Source organism: Lactuca saligna, chromosome 9 (genome assembly GCF_052625555.1).
Source record: "Lactuca saligna cultivar CGN05327 chromosome 9, ASM5262555v1, whole genome shotgun sequence".
Taxonomy (NCBI): Eukaryota; Viridiplantae; Streptophyta; class Magnoliopsida; order Asterales; family Asteraceae; genus Lactuca; species Lactuca saligna.
In genome coordinates this window covers 20,684,681-20,702,673 of record NC_136425.1, presented here as the reverse complement: position 1 = coordinate 20,702,673, position 17,993 = coordinate 20,684,681, and the positions used below count along the sequence as shown (strand labels likewise).

Genomic DNA, 17,993 nt, shown 5'->3' with positions numbered 1-17,993 from the left:
AAAAAGGATAATCTCATGCATGAGGCTTATACAACTCTAAATATGCAAACTTTATGAATCTTCAATCTCACAAACGCCAAGAGGAGCAACTCAAAGCCTTAAGAGTGATCACAAACTACTATATCTCAACTCTGGGACCAAAGAGGGAATAACATCGATAAAGACCTAGATCTAAACTTTGCATGAGCAAGAATAGAGCTTTATACCTCAAATCAGTTGGAAATAAAGTAGAGAACCAAGATATATTAGCCCCTTCTTGAACCACCACCTTGCACCAAGCTTCTCTTCCTTGAATGAGCTTCAAGCACACACCATAACATGCACAATAGACTCACAACACTCTTGGAGTCTCTAGGGTTTCAAGATTAGGGCTTAGGAGCTATGGAGGCAGGAAATGAGGCCAACACCTAGGACTTAAGGTGTTTAAATAGGTCTTAAACCATAAATATTAGGGTTTGATCTCCACGCGTGAACTCCCTACGTTCCCCAAGAGAACGCCTCGCGTTTGAGCTCTGCCTCCAAAAGTCCGATTTTGGCAAAAATAGTCCCTCCTCCCATTCAAACTTGTAAAACAAAGCCAAAAGAAATATATATATATATATAGATAAATACCTTGGCATTGCACTTCTCCACTACTTGAATTAGACTTTGTCCTCGAAGTCTGCTGCAACAAACAGATCCGGGTAATACTCCCGCATCTCAGATTCTGGCTCCCATGTCCACTCGGAACCCCTCCCATGCTGCCATCATACCTTCACCAGAGGTACTTCCTTACTCCGCAAAACCTTTACCTTTCTCTTCAAAGGAGTTACGAGCTTCTCAACATAGTTCAGGTGTTCATCGACCTGAATTTCATCCAATGACACCACTGCATCCTCATCTAACACACACTTCCGTAGCTGTGAAACATGGAAAGTACTATGGATCTGACTGAGCTTCTCAAGAAGTTTCAACCTGTAAGCAACCTTGCCAACCCTAATAATAACCCGGAATGGTCCAATATATCGGGGACCCGATTTCCCCCTCTTTCTGAAACGAATCACACATTTACAATGTGAGACTTTCAACAACACCATGTCACCAACCTGAAATTCCAACTCAGATCGGAGCCGGTCGGCATAGATTTTCTCTACCTGCAATCTGCTGAATCATCTCGGTGGTCTGAAGAACCACCTCGGTTCGAAGCATGAACCTATGACCCACCTTGCCCCAACAAACTAGGGTACGACACCTCCATCCATACAAAAGCTCAAAGGGCAGAGCACCAATGTTAGAGTGGAAACTATTATTGGAGGAGAACTCTTCAAGAGTTAGGTAGGAGTCCCAACTCCCACCGAAATTTGTGACACATGCTCGCAACATGTCCTTGAGAGTCTGAATCGTATGCTCGCTCTGACCGTCGGTTTGCGGATGATACGATGTGATGAAGTGTAGCCTCGTACACAGTTCTTAATGGAACTTCTTCCCAAAACGAGAGGTGAACCGAACATCACGGTATGAAACAATGGAGACCAAAACCCCATGGCGAGCAACGATCTCACAAATATACACATCAACCAATTTCTCGGCCGACGAGCTATCCCGAATTGCGAGGAAATGGGCACTTTTGGTCAATCGATCCATGATGACCCATATAGCATCAAAACGAGACTTACGAGCCTCCTCCAACACAATCTGTCTAACCCCACCAGACATGGGAACCAATGCCCGACCGCAATCGGTCAACAAACCACGGTTGTTTAGAACAAACCTGGTGATCTCGCCCCTAATCCTCTCAATCTTCCAATTCTCTTCCCGAACACCCTCGACCTGGGCCTCCCTAATCAACCCCATAATCGGATAATCCACATATATCCTCATATATAACACCCTGACAGAATGTCCAACTGACTCGCGGCTTAAGGCATCCGCCACCACGTTTGCTTTATCCATATGGTAAAGGATCTCATAGTTATAATCATTGACCACGTCCAGCCACCTGCGCTGCCTCATGTTCAGGTTCGGCTAATCCATAATATGCCTCAAACTCTTGTGATCTGTGTATATAGCAAAACGGACCCCATAAAGGTAATGCATCCAAATTTTGAGGGCAAAAACCACCACCCCCAACTCAAGATCACGCATGGGATATCTCGTCTCATGCGACTTCAGCTATCGTGAAGCATAAGCTATCACTCATCCTCTCTACATGAGAATTGATCCTACTGGATTTGACATACACACAAAACTCATATTCACTTCTAGAATAACCAATATTTCTTGACTTTTCAATGGAAACAAAGATTCCAACTGCGAGATGCTTGCTTCAATCTATAAATGGATTTCTCAACCTTACATACCTTATTAGGAAACTTGCCATCAACAAAACCCTCTGGCTGACTCATGTAAACATCTTCAACCAACTTTCCATTAACAAAATCAGTATTGCCATCCATCTTCCATATTTCATAGTCATGAAATGCAACAATGACAAGCATAATCTTAATATATCTAATCGTAGCCACTGGTGAGAAGGTCTCGTCATAGTCAATCCCTTGGGTTTGAGTAAAGCCCTTCGCAACCAGTCCTTCCTTGAAAGTATGAACCTTTCCACCCATGTTTTTCTTCTTCTAGAAGATCCATTTGCACCCAACTGTCTTACGACTAGGCACATGGTCAACCAAATTCCAAACTTGGTTGTCATACATGGACTTGGTATCACTCTCCATTGCCTCTTTCCACTTTGCAGCCTCAGGGTCCGCCATCGCTTCCTTGTTAGTAGCCGACTCATCCAAATTTACTAGTGTGTTATCACTGATAAACATATCACCCTCTGTGGTTATATGGAAACCATAAAGTCGAGGTGGCATGCTGACTTTACTGGAACGACGAAGAGGTAACAACATGTCAACTGGTACAACAGGATCTTCTTCCTCTGGTTGAGTGCCAACACCTTCGGAGGTTCCTTCATCGGTTTGTTCTTGAATTTCTTCAAGATCAATAGTGCTCCCACTCTCCCATTTGAATATGAGCTCTCTCTCAAGAAAGACTCTTATTCGAGCTACGAAGACCACGTTGTCACTAGGTATGTAGAACAAGTATCCAAAAGATTTTTATGGGTAACCAATGAACAAACACTTTTCACTTCTAGGTTCGAGCTTGCCGTAAGTTTCTTGTTTAACGAAAACTTCACAACCCCAAACCTTAACGTAAGCTAACGAGGGAACTTTCCCTATCCACATTTCGTGAGGTCTTTTGGCAACCTTCTTGGTAGGGAATAAATTAAGGATATGGACGGCTGTATCTAAGGCATACCCCAATAAATGGATTGAAATAGTAGCTCTACTCATCATGGAACGAACCATGTCCAATAAGTTTCGATTGCGCCTTTCAGCCACATCATTAAGTTGTGGTGTCCTTGGAGGAGTCACTTGTGAAACTATTCCACATTCCTTGAGGTAGTCGTGGAACTCGATACTAAGATACTATTCGCATCTATCAGATCAGAGCATCTTTATCTTCCTTCCTAATTGATTCTCAACTTCATGTTTAAACTCTGTGAAATTTTCAAAGGTTTGTAACATTTCTAAAAAGATAATTTCATTTTTAACCCTAGCCATGAGAAATCTTAGCAATAATGGTCCCATGTGATAATTTCGACTAAGGGTTCTTAGAGGCTAGTTTTTTTTTTTTTTTTTTTTTTTTTTTCAAAAACCCCTAAGACAAAAACCTTAATCAAAATTTCTTGGCCTTTAGTGTTTAATTTATATAAACCCTAATTTAGTCAATTCAATAACTATAACAATTCTATTGAAAACAAAACTGAGGCTCTGATACCACTGATAAATTTTAGGCGCAACAATAAACAAGAAACATTTCCTAGGTTTACATGCAACCTGATTTGGATCTATGTTTTCACTATAGAACATATAATAAGAATTAACAAAAAGAAACCTGCAAACCCTAAGGTATTTTCGAGTACCTAAAAGAAGGTGTAAAATTAAATACATTCAATTTGGAGAAGATGATATCAACAATTTGATCTAAAGGTGGAAAACATAAAATTAAAATACAATCAAGGGCTCTGATTGTTTCGTTGGTGAATTAATGGTTCTCTTTTAATAATATTTAGAGATTACTTGATTGAATGGGATTTACCTTATAGAATAGAAAATTTTGTTTGATAATTGAGAAATTTTTATTGGAATTAAATACATTACATTTCAACGAATGTAAGTTAATTTTATTTGACAATTGAAAAACTTTTATTAAAATTAAATACATTTTATTTTGGAAAGATGATGTCAACAACTTAAAATATAAGATTAAAATACAATAAAAAACCGTAATTGATTAGTTTTTTTTTTTTTTTTTTTTTTTTTTCTAAACGGCAAATCTAACCTACTCCTAAAGTACACCTTAAATCCACCTATGTCCACAACGGGACTTGAACCCTCAAACTCAAAGAGGGAGAGCAACACCAGATACCGCTGGGCTAGAAACCCTTTGGTTGATTAGTTGATTTATGTATATAATTTTTTCTAAACAACACCAATGAATATATATATTTTTATTTATATTTATTTATTTATTTATTTTTTTAAACGAAGGCCAGGCGCATGACGGCATCGGCCACGACTTACATAAATCACCCCATAGTTCCACATATTTACAAAACCATCCTCCTCCCTCTACTTATCTGGCACTCAGGGGGGCTAGGGCATCTGTAGTAGTAACGCCCCACTGCCACCAATATACCCTTTCTTCGCTTCTAACTGATCACGTTGACACCGTCGCGCATCAATCCAGATTTTCATAAACGAGGCCAGAAGAGATCGTAGCTGGTCGTCCTCATCGTCATCAAGGTTTGATTCTCTGGTTGCCAAAACCCTAGTGTTTGGTTTTCGTACTACCGGTTTTTTCCTTTTGTTCATACGGAAATATCGCTCTGTTCCGCCCTCATGTTACTTCGTTAGGCGGTGGTTTTGTTAAGCTTTTATGTATCAAAAAGTCGTTCACTAGCTGATCGTCCATCACGATCAATGTTTTCCTTCCGTACTGCTTAAATCCGATGGTTTTATTTGTTCCATCATTTCATTAACTCCCTTAGCTATCGAAGATAGAATTGACATTTACTCGTATATGATTTCCTTCGAGCTAATGTACCCAAGTATGTTGGTGGTTGAGTGAAGTTTTTGTGCCATTCTAAAAACAAAAGCTTAATACATTCAGAAAGTATGAAAACCTTTATACATTAGGTTTGGTTATGTCTAGTGTGCTGCATAGAGTGGCCAAGGTTTTGATTTTCATGCATATCAAAGCCCAGTTTTGATTTTATTTGACTTTGTTTTCTTGATGATCAATTTTTGTTACTAGTTCTCCTTGATGCCGAGCCAAGCAAGGAGGTTATTTGATAACTCTACGAAGAATTAGAAGCGTTATTAAACAAGCATATTATGTCTGTTAATGCAGTTCACAATTGATGGTGTTCTAGGGTTAATTTTGGTGTTATATCTGTGTTTCATGACTATACCTGGGTTGGTTGGTGTCATTTAAGAAGGGGTAGGGGTCTAGCACTTGATGATGTGTTATTCTGTCCATGTATTGCTGTAGTTTAATATGCAATTTCTTACTTTCTGTAGAAATTAGTTCACCTCGTTCCACAAAAGCTAAAGAATTTGCAGTAATATAATACACGATGTTTCCATAATTGTAATGGGTTTGCTTTGTATGATTTAGGCAGGGTAGTTAAAGCAGACCTACATCTGTATAGCGATCTAACTGGTTGGTTTCTATGTGCAGCAAAAACTGCTCATTTTGAGGTTAGTGTTGATATACTGTGAATGCCCTCGAGGGTATTCTGATGCAACATGGGTTTTGACAATGAGTGCATATTAAACATCCAATCTCTTGCTGGCGAATACTTTTGTCCTGTTTGTCGAACCCTCGTGTATCCACATGAAGCACTCCAGACACAGTGCACTCATCTATACTGCAAGCCCTGTCTGGCATATGTTGTAGGCAGCACTCAGGCCTGCCCTTATGATGGATACTTGGTAACCGAAGCTGGTTCAAAGGTAAGTTTTTTTGTTATTATTCTTGCATTAATTGACTTGTGATTATAACCTTCTTATGCTAATCCTTGTTTCAGCCACTCATGGAATCTAACAAGGCATTGGCAGAAACCATTGGGAAAACCTCTGTACATTGCCTCTATCATAGGAGTGGCTGTGTGTGGCAAGGTGCTTTATCAGAGTGCACATCTCACTGTTCAGGATGTGCCTTTGGCAATTCTCCAGTTGTATGCAACCGATGTGGACTTCAAATTGTGCATCGCCAAGTACAGGAACATGCTCAGACCTGTAATGTCAATGTAATGAGACGTTTTCTTTTTAGCCCTTAAGAAACGGTTTCTCTGTTTTGTTTTCATAACTTGTGCTAATGTGATTGCCACAGGGTACAAATAATCAACCACAAGGGTCTGACACTGCACAGGATGCTGCTGTATCAGTTGATCAAAGCAAAATTGCTAATCAAACAGCAGCACCAGCTTCCCAGCCACATCAAGTGGCAGCTCAGCCTCAGACTGCTACCGCTTCTTCCAATGTTCAGAACCTGAATCAGACTCCACCAACTAATCCTCTACCCCAAGTTGCACCTGCAACTGCTGTGCCAGCACCTGAACAATGGTATCAACAACAACAACAACAACAACAGTATCAGCAATATTACCAACAATACCCTGGTTATGATCCATATCAGCAGCAGACTTATCAACAATACTACCCGTATCAACAGCAGCCACAAAACCAGCCTCCTGTTCAGCCACAGCCTCAATCTCAGCCTCAAATCCAAGCCCCTGTACAACCTCAGCCACAAATCCAACCCCAACCCCAGCCACAGGCCCAAGTTCCACAACAATTTCAGATGTACTCTCAAGCTCAGCCACAAATTCCATCGAATGTACAGCCTCAACCTCTCTATTCTCAGGCTGCAGTGGTTGGCTCAAGTCAAAACCAGGCTCAAGTTAATCCACAACAGCAAGTTCATCCAGGAGCTCAGATTCAGTCACAGAATCAGCCCCTTGCTCATGGGCACATGCCTCCTCAGTCATACCCACAAGTTCAACCACATCCTGTTCAAAGTCACGCCCAATCACAACCACAACCACAACCACAATCACAAATGCAAGTGCCTCAATATCAGCAACCTCATTCACAGATGCACTATTCTCAGCCTCCTCAAGTGCTTCCTCAAGCACATCCACCTTTTCAACCACTTCCTCTTCCTCCACCTCAGTCCCAACCTATGAATCCTCAGCATCCCCCAGTTCACTCTTTGTCTGGTCATCCCTCTTATCCCTCACAACCACACCAACCAATCCAGCATGCTCCACCTATGCAAGTGCAACCACCAACTGGGTCTTTACCACCTACTCAGTTTCCACAACCACCTCCTCATATGCGTCCTACTCAACCTCCTCATATGTTGCCTTCACAAGCCCCACCCACACAGCAGCTCATCCATCCTCATAATCAACCAGCTCATCCGCGTCCTATTGTGCATCAGGTTCAGCAACCAACACCTCAGCAGTATGTGCAGCAACCACAAGCATTTCCAGGACAACTACACCATGCTGGTCCTTTCGCTCAGGTGCAACCACAGCCTATGCAGCAACCTAGTCATGGCTTTGTTCAACCATCGCAGGGTACTGCATTGCCACCTCAAAGCTATATGGGAAGACCACCTATGTTGAATCAGGGAGGCCAGTCACAGCAGTTCACTCAACCCCAATCTTCTGGAATACCAGGTATTCCACCTCATGCCAGACCACCACAGTATGGTCCAAGCCAGCCTTTGGTAAACATGACAAACCAACCACATGTGTATCCGGAGCAGCAACTTAACCAATACGCACCACCTTTGGGTGGTGCATTGGTGGACAGGAAAGGCGATCCGACATTTGAAAGAAGGGTGGAACAACAAGAAGATAAATCACCCTCGCTAAAGAAGTCTGATGAATTCAGAGCTAATTTCAATGAAGTAAAACCTGAAACAGGCATCAACGATGAATTGAAAACTGGAAATGGCGGTGATGATGACCACAGGAAAGATGAAAAGGATGGTGTTTCTGAGTTGCATCAGGTCCAAGGGGTTCCAGGTGATTCTGGCATTGTACAAAGAGTGAAAGAAGAGAGCAAGGATGGTGTTTCAGATCACAACAAAGCAGAGGACGGGGGAGTTGCGACCAGAGACTCCATGAAACAAGGGGAAGCACAGAGTTCTTCTGAAGTCGATAATGGGTCACTTGGTGTTCCTCCTGGAAGTTGTATCCAACAGGGGCATCATGAGAGAAGCTTTAGTCAATCCCAAACTCCCCCTCAAGGCCAGATTGGTGATATGTCAGGTGGGTTTCCAAGCAACCCTGCTCCTCTTACCGAACAGGGAAGATCTCCACATCCTCAGGTGCCATATCCGCCATCTGGGCAGCAACAGAGACCTGCTGGAACACCAGGGAATCCCCCAAGCCATTTAAGGCCTCCTGGGCATGGTTATTTGCCTCATGGACCTCATCCAGGCGATCATTTCCAGCCACCTGGTTCTTTCCATCCTGATTTTCCATTGGGTGGACCACCTAACAATAGTAGCAGCAGGGGATATGAACCACAATACAATGGCAGGCTTAATAATAGGATGTCTCAAGGTGAGCCATTGGGACCATCACTGCCACATGGTCCTGATGGCCAAAACGCCCCTCGTCATCCTGGTCCAATGGAATCTGATATATACCATGACCAGAGGCCATCTCATTTCAACAGTAGACGACTGGATTCTCATATACCTGGAAATGTAGACAGGGGACCTTATCCTTTTGGTGGTGAATCTAATTCAATGAGGATAAATGGGGCCCCACCAGTAGGTCTTCTCGACTCCCGTGATGAAAAATTTAGAACTCCTGATACTTTTCCCATGGGTCATCATGAGCAAGGCAGACTGTTTCCTCACTTAGAGGATTCTCCAAAGTATGGGAGTCGCTCATCAAGGGCATTTGGTGGTTATGGAATGGATGGACCATCAAGGTTTTTTGATAAAGATCCCCATGGATACGGATTTGATGGTCCTGGCAGTGGAGGATACTTGCCTCCCTATCATCCCAATGACTCTGGTGGAAGACCACTGGCACTTCATCATGATGATAATATTAATAGGGGAAGGTTTGGGCCTGATTTTCACAGACCAATGCATGGTTTTGGTCGACGTTCATTACACAACTTTGATGTTGATGGCAGAGAGATGGAAAGACATTCAGCTGGTGAAAGATTTGGCCCTCCTGTTCACATGCATAGAGGGGAGTTTGATGGCCCAAGGGGTGGTGAACGTGAACCTTTTGGGCTGAGGAATCGTGGCTCTTTCCAAGATTATGGGGAACCAAATGGGCCTGGGGGATTCTCCCATAAACCGCCTTTTGGTGTCAAGTCAGCTCGTCCACATCTGGGAGAGCCTGGTTTTAGAAGTAGTTATTCTCGCAAGGGATTCCCAAGTGATGGTGGATTTTTTTCAGTAAGCCTTACATCTCAATATCCCATATCTTTATGTAGAGTGAATATGATAATGTACATATTTTAAGTGCTGTATTGGGTATTTTTTATTTTCAGGGTGGGCCTGATTCATTTGATGGGTTAAGGAAGAGAAATACATATAGCATGGGGTGGTGTCGAATTTGCAAAATTGACTGTGAAAGTGTGGAAGGTCTGGATATGCATGGTCAAACGCGTGAGCACCAGAGGATGGCTATGGATATGGTTATTACCATTAAGCAAAAGAATGCTAAGAAACATAAGTAAGCACTAATTTTGTTCTCCCATGCAATAAATAACTGAATTGTTTTTCTTGTTTTTTAAGTCTTTAATTTTTCTCCATGCCCTAGAGCATCTAATGACCATTCTGCACGTGAGGAGCCAAGCAAATTGAGAAATACAGAGGTTCATGCTCGTGTGAATGCATCTTAGAATTGAGAAAGGATCAAAACAATAGCTTCAGATGATCTCTTGGATGGTTTATGCTCGTTTTGTGTTTCAGGTTGCTGCTTTATCTTTCTTTAGTCTTGAATATTCTGCTAATATTGTAATGCATAACCTTAGCTTTGGTGTATGATATGATCCTTATACTTGTTTTCAAGGCTTGGAGTTGTTGGGAAGTAATTGTTGTACTTGCCAATCCATGAGAGCACTTCAGTTTTAGGCTTTTTAGTTACATAAATGGAAGGAATCTTTGATGTCTCAGTTGCATAAATGTTCCAACATAAGTCAGTTCTAATGAAATATGTCAACGAGCTGCTAGTATAGGCTATAGCTGTGTCAAACTACATGGTGTGTGGAATTTAAGGTGGACTAATGGGTGACTGTATTTTGACATTTTGAGCTATGATGCCAACTTGATTTTTCTAGCTTTTACTGATATAGGAATAAATAGATATTAGTTTATCTTTTGCCAGAGATAAAGGGACAGCAAGATATAGGAAAATAAGATTATTACACTCATACATAAATTGCATTCCTTTCTCAATTCGCCCCCTTGCTTTTCCCATGTTACACAGTGTTTTGGAACGATGATAATAAATCAATGATTATTCATTTATTCTGTAGTTGCAAGTAAATGTGTAAATTATCAAATTAAACCTCAAGACTTTCAGTTATGTCAGCTTTTGAGTTTTTATTGTTGTCTTATGTTTTTGTGATAGACTTTCCTGTTGAACCTACCTTTTTTTTTCTTCACAAAGCAGACAACCAAAAGGCTGAAAGTCCAGTGGAGAGGCTTACTTGCATTCTTTGTTGGTAAGGATTTGTTAAATGCAGCCTGATATTGTGAAACTTGTTTTTAATTTTGTAATCTTGTTTTGCGAAGTTGTTTATCGTAGTAGATTGTTGGATGCTATAAATCCTTGGGGTAAAATTTTCAAAGAGTTTCTTTTTACATGTGTTTACCAGAGTTTTTTCATATGCATTTGGTGTGTGATCCGAGCTATTTTCTTAAGCTTGTGTGTATCTTTGTGTGAGAATGGGAGAGTAGAGCTTTTTGTGAAATAAGACAGTTTGCTTGTTGGAGAAATAGGAGAGATGTAGGAATCCCTTAAAGTCAAGTCAACATATATAGTGACCAAATAACAGGCCTGTGGGAATTATTCAGAACTTAGTGTACACACACAAAGTTGAATCCCAGGAAATCCTTTAGGATTGAATCTATATTATATCTCTTGAGCCCAGGGTAAGCTTTTGGTATTTGGTAATCTCGTTCTCATCCAATGTAATGTTACCTTAGGCTAAGGCAGATACGTTCTTCTTGATGATTCATGATTGTAGTTAGAAGCAAACAGCAAACAACTGGATACTAGAGTAGATGCTCTTTTCCAATGAATATAATATAATATATATGCCCTGCCTTGTTACAATCTATACCTTTTTTTTTTGCAGCTACCTTGACAATATTACAATTATGAATCTTATTGTGGATGTTTATGCATTATCATATAAGAAAAAGAAATTTTAAGATAAATATGTTTCCTTTGCCCTCAAATACATACATTAGATTTGTTTACAATACATGGCTGTGTTTAGATAATTTTCTACTTGGAGAGAATCAGATTTCACTAAGGAAGCTGCATTAGAAGGTTTTTAATCGTTGACGATAAGTTTATATACTTGAGAATTGTAGTGTGTGTGTGTGTGTGTGTGTGTATATATATATATATATATGTATATATATGTGTGTATGTATATGTGAGTGAGGTGAAAAATAATAAATTTAGATGGAAAACTTAGCAGTTAGCAGCAGGATCAGGATGTTCGAATAAGAAATGTGGACAAGTTAATGCAAGCTCAATCAAGTAGTACTAGAAAAAGGACTTGATATGTTTGCAAATGTGGATTCTTCCTTCATCTTTGGCATCTTTTACTTGATAGCCAGCCATAGCCCTCACTATTTAGGCCAGTGTGGTGCATTAAATGATTTTATTTTGGGCTCAGTTTCTTGATGAGTGTAGAGACTCGGACTACACAAGACAAGCAGGAAAAGAGAAAAAGTTACCAATTTTTATAATACGGATTTACAAGTTAAATTGGATTCCGGATATAGTTTTGGTCAAGTGTCTCAACTGCTGCAGTTTTTTATTGTGATTTGTAATTGTAATGCATCTCAAGTCATTGTAATTGAGATGCTCAATTAGGCCATAGTCCATTATATATACATATGCTTGTATCTTTACAAAAATAAGGTTATGTGAGGAGGGAGGATGTAGAATGAAGTTGGAGACATTTCAGATAAGATGACAGGAGAGTAGAGATAGTATTAGTTGCTTTGTGAATTGTCATGTAGACTAGAGTGTTGTCAGTTGTGCTAATCAGACTATTTCAAGTCCCCAATAGGATCCACTAGTTTTTAACTGATGACAAGAATTTTGCACTGGTAGCCTGGTGACTCATGTTAACTTCTCTCGAGGATAAATGACCCATTCATTCTACACATATGATAAAGGTTCCAAATCTCCTGGGTTTATGGCATATACTGTTTTAGTGATCAAGTGATCAAATTATGCTAATTCCACCTCATAATCTCTCACTCTTCCCTTTCAAACTCTACACATGCTCTGAAACAAAATCTGTAATTAGGGAGAGCATTTATATATTTAAACTGTAAAATATGCGGATTTGATCTTGTGACACTTGTACCTAAATTTTAATACAAATAGTTATGTAACAACCAAAGGGCTTCTAGCCCCATGGTTGTTCTTCTCTCTCTTTAAGATTAAGGGTTCAGGTTCTGTTGTGTCCATAGATGGAATTAAGGATTAGATTATATTTTGCCATTCAAAGTTCAAAAAAGAGAAGAAAAAGGAAGTTGTGTAGCAACAAGCATTTATTTACCATAAGGGCCCTTGTATATATTATGGATTTTGTAGGTAGTTGGTAGTAGTAGAGCTCAGCTTTAACCTTTTTTTTTTTTATAAAATAACTTTGTGATAACAATATCTAATCTAATTCAACAACGAGTGTGTTGCTTTTGCTTTTGCTTTTGGTTGTGTGTGAAGCAATCTTGTTCGTGGTTTGGTGCACACAGACAGACAGACCCTCAAAAAATGTGGAATTACTACCAAAGTCGTCCACTTCCCTCAACGAATATCATCATTTGTGTATGAAGCTTTGTAATAAGATATTTTGAGAGCAAATCATATGGAATATGGTTTTTTTTGTTTGTAGTCCATAACTTCTGTTATTTAGTTCATGTTTTGTATGTAAACACAATAATTTATCGTCATTAAGTAATTTAATCCGTTCAAAAAACTAGATACTTATGTTTAATCATATTTAAACTAGATACTTATGTTTAATCATATTTAACATTATGTGGTTAGCATGCTCTTATGTATTTATATCTATATCTATCTATATTATATTATAAAAGATTTTCTTTCAACATATTCATTTGAAATTTTTATGATTTTTCTAACTTTTTTATAAGAATAATTATAAATGAGTTAATAATAATAAACAAGTGCAAAAACTAAATTATAATTCTAAATTAACTAAAATTTAATATTGAAATAATATTTTTTACGTATACCTATAAAATTATTTATTTAACTTTAAATATATTATATTTAATTTATTAATTTGATATGTTGTTAATCTTGTCAAACTATTTTTATAATAATTATAATGTTAAAGGGTTAAACTTAAACCAAAATTTAAATTAAACTTAAATCAAAATTTTAAATAAAGCTTAAAATGAAATCCTAAGATTATTTTGTAGATAGTTAAAAACTGTAAATAAATGCAAAACCTAAACTATCTCAAACTAACTAAAAAAAATTCTAAAACTAATTTTAGAATAATTAAAAAAAAAAAACAATGTTTGATTTTTTTAAATAATTACAATGATAAAAATTAAAATGTCAAGTACAATAAAGTTTTTTAAACAATTAATTAATTATAACATGTATAAATATCATTAAACTATATATTTTATTTAATTTTGTTCATGAGTAATCAATGGATAGAGATTATCGAGACGATTAAGATTATATAGTTTTAAAAGATGTTTACATTATTATATAATTCAAAATAAACAATGTTTTATATTAACTTAGTACAAGAATTATTATATCAAAGTTAACAACAATGTTATTATTATATTTAAAAGTATATATTTGTAAAGATTTTTAACTATTTAGTTGTATTCTGTACAACGTTCAAGTAAACACCTAGTAAAACTATAAATGTCAGTTTCGGCCTTCTTAATTGTCATTTATATACAAAATCATTACATTAAAAGTGACGGATAAAATGATTGAAATAGTCAAGCCAACTAACTATTACCATTCTCATTTCTTTCATTTTTTCTACATGGTCGGTAAATAATATATCTTTAATTGCTTTGATTTGATATCTTTCAATAGTACAGATCTCAAATGAAAATAACAAACTACAAAAATAGTAAAGATCTCAAATGAAAATAGTAAACTACATAAATGATCATTATGAATGTTTTCTAAACATAATATCCTTAACTTTGTCATTTGTTATGAGTTTGGTCCAAGTGATTTTTGTTTTCTTTTACATTCTTTTAGTTTTTTTTATACATAATTGTAAAATTACATCAATGCTCTCTCTGTTTATATAACATCAATGCTCTCTCTGTTTATATGTTTCTTTTGCTTGTCTAAGTTTTTTTTAACCATATAAATGGACTAAAACGTTTCTATTTAACATTTATTTTTGTTAAATGTGGCCTCAATGCCCTCTATTTTATCTTATTCACAATGGTTGCAAAACGATCCTATGTCACATGAATTATTGATGGTGGTTCCAAACTGTTGGAGTTGATGAGGTGGATGGTTAGAGGATTATTCAACAAGTAGACTACGAGAATGGATATGATTACAAAGAGAAAGCAAAAACACATGTCTTGTTTTAATGCTTGAATAAAGATAACAAAAATATGGTTATAAGGAGAAGCAATGAGACATGGTTGATGAGATACTCGTAGGATTGTTTTGTCGACACATCTTATTGTTCTCACATCCCAAAAGCCTTGTGTTCGAAGTTAAGATCTTTGATACATCTTATTTAGGCGAAGAAACATGTTTACCACATCCATTACAATATCTACCACCAAGCCCTGATATGATAATAGATGTTAGAGATCTTGTCAAGTTGGTCATTTTCTCGGCCATAGACTCTTTTGTTTGATTAACCTTTAGACATCGATATTTTGATTGTTAATTGCAGCTTTTTTGCACTAACTCTTTTGATTTTGCCATGGTTGTTAACAAATAACAAATATAAGATGAGTAGTAATGTCAACAATTATAACTTGTCAACACTCTTCCTCCGGGTTCTGTTTTCGACACAATCAAATGATCACCAAAACACCATACATCATCCAATTTTTTTCTCCTTGTGACGTACACACATAAAAAACAAGTCGTCTCCTTCTCGCTTCTTTCGTAGTGATCCCAAATAATTCTCACAAAGGCTCTAGGCTTGTAAAAGAAGGTAGGATGCGTGGATGGAGGGAGAAAAAGAAGGATATGGGGAGGTGTGTGGCCCATTTTACATAAGGGTTCAGTTGTCAAAACAAATTCTATATTCTAGGATTGCAATTTCGAAACAGCCATAGGACCATTTATGAAATTTACTATTTAGAAAATTATATATAGCAGGTTTCATCGGCTATAGCATGTAAAAAAGACCACATCGGTACAAAAAAAAGTTTAACGACCATGTAGACAAAAAATAAATAATAAAAGACTGAAATAAAATGAGATTGAAACAATAGTCATCTAGACTATTTTAATTTTTTCCTAAAATTAATGATTGCAAATGCTTGGTGTTAGTTTATAGTGTATTATACGAATGTATGGGAACTTTCCGACCCACTTTGGGTCTAGGTTTCATTACCATTTGGTACATTGTATTTTTGTATATTCAGTGTGGATTAATGCAATAAAAGATTCATAGTAAAATTATATTGTTTGTGGTATCAAAGCTAAAACTCTAGACCTATTTCCTTTTATATTCCCTCTCGCTCATGTCGCATCCACCTTTATATTGATGCCTCTATATCTTTATTAGTCACTATAACCACTGATACTAACTCCTCCAAGCACATAACTCCATCGAGAAACCATATAAGATTCTGTTAGTCCTTGATCTCAATTGCTTGAACTATGACACACTAAGTGAGGTCTCTAAAACCTGTGATATTAGGTTTAGTGTTATTGATCACATTGAATATGATATCCAATATAACATGATTCGTTCATTTATGTATATATATGATGATGACATAGTTTATTATAGTGACATCTAATATAACAAAATTATCCGGTCGAAATTCATTCTTGTAACAAGAAGTAAAAATGTTTTTTTACCTAGTGAGTATTAAAAGGATAAATAACTAAAAGCAAACATTATACTATTACTTTCATTGTTACAACATTTATTTTAAATAAAAGCAAACTTGATGATATTAGGACTGTCAGCATATAATGCATAGATACTATAAATTAGTATCTTGATAGTAGGGTTGTTTATTATTTAGATAAAATCGAATTGTTTAATTGGACAATTTGAATTGGACTATTTGGTTTGAATATTTGGATTTTTGGATTGGTTACAAGCAAAACCGAATTATTATTTTGATTTATAAAATAAGAACCGAATAATCCAAAAAAAAACCGAATAACAACTTATTATTTATATTTTATATATCTCTTTAATAATTTATCACTTTACTAAAGTAATTTTTAATTATTAGAAACTTTCATCCAATATAATACATTAATATATACTTCTTATAAAAAAGGTTTTTATCAATGATATATTAACTATAATATATTTTTTGGTAGCTATTTTTAAATTATAATTCGTAACTAAATATTTTTTTTAGTTTTTGTTGGTTAATATTCAAGTTATATATTTTTTAATATGTTTCATCTCTAAAAAACCGAATTGTAAAAACCGATCAAACCAAATTTTAATTTGATCGGAACGGATCTGATTTAAGTTTAGTTTGGACTATTCAGATATATGTATTGAAAACCTAAATCTATTTGGATTTGCTTGATTGGATCGGATCAAACCGATGCATCCAAAAAGATGGTATAATTATTGCATGCAATTGTGGTAGTTTGTTTGAAGTTTATGATAAAAGTTTTTAATTGATAGATTATAATATTATATGTATTCTAAGGACATATTTATAACTAATTATTGTATATTTTTGATTATATGTAACGTTTTGGGGTTCTATTTTAATAATTTTACCAAGTATTTTTATTAGAAGAAGCCAAATGAAAATGACTTGTGCCAGTACTCCGTAGTCACGGTGAGTAGTGATGAAGGTGGCCAGGATAAACGGGAATCCGATGTTATTCTTCTGACATGATACCATTAATTTAAGGATCGTCGGGTGAATTTTGCATCGATTGATGAACAGGAAGCAATTAAAAAAGAAAAAAGAGAGTAACAACAATAACATCGAGTACAATCCCGGAATATCTTTCTTTATAAAACCAAGGAAGAAATCCCAGAGACCAACGGAAGACTGGTGCTTCCTCCGATTGGAAATCTTGATTGATAATGGAAGGGAGCTACAACAGGCCAAGTAACTTCCAGTACCAGAGTGACAGGAGGATGGAGATTGTAAGTGGGAAGGGAAACCAGATTTACGGCGGCGGAGGTATTATTAGGTCACCGGCGAGAACGTCAACGTCGTCGTCGAAGCCGTGGGGAGGGATGACTGATCCGGAGAGCAAGAGGAGGAAGAGGATCGCCCACTACAAAGTGTATACGATTGAAGGCAGGGTGAAGTCTTCTTTCAGGAAAGGCATTCGCTGGATCAAATCCAAGTGCTCTGATTTTATCCATGGCTTCTAAATTCGAATTGAGTCAGTGAGTATCATCGAAATGGAAACTTTTACCCTTTTTTCTTGTTTTTCCTTGTTAATTCTTTTC

At 37.0% G+C, this 17,993-nt stretch overlaps 1 protein-coding gene across 8 annotated transcripts; it reads left to right on the top strand.

Annotated features, from left to right (window-relative positions):
* The first annotated feature begins 4,685 nt into the window (after positions 1 to 4,685).
* Positions 4,686 to 13,319, top strand: LOC145015355 (uncharacterized). 8 transcript variants are annotated; one of them, XM_078973820.1, is made up of 8 exons: positions 4,686 to 4,844; positions 5,782 to 6,056; positions 6,131 to 6,352; positions 6,436 to 9,540; positions 9,636 to 9,820; positions 9,908 to 10,059; positions 10,763 to 10,814; positions 13,093 to 13,319. In XM_078973820.1, the coding sequence occupies exons 2-6, from the start codon at positions 5,850 to 5,852 to the stop codon at positions 9,987 to 9,989; spliced, it is 3,801 nt and encodes a 1,266-aa protein (XP_078829946.1). In that variant the 5' UTR covers positions 4,686 to 4,844; positions 5,782 to 5,849; the 3' UTR covers positions 9,990 to 10,059; positions 10,763 to 10,814; positions 13,093 to 13,319. The 8 variants fall into 8 exon arrangements, with proteins under 8 accessions (XP_078829946.1, XP_078829945.1, XP_078829948.1 ...); XM_078973819.1 differs by having other exon boundaries at positions 13,064 to 13,319; XM_078973822.1 differs by having other exon boundaries at positions 10,760 to 10,814.
* Positions 13,320 to 17,993: the final 4,674 nt, after the last annotated feature.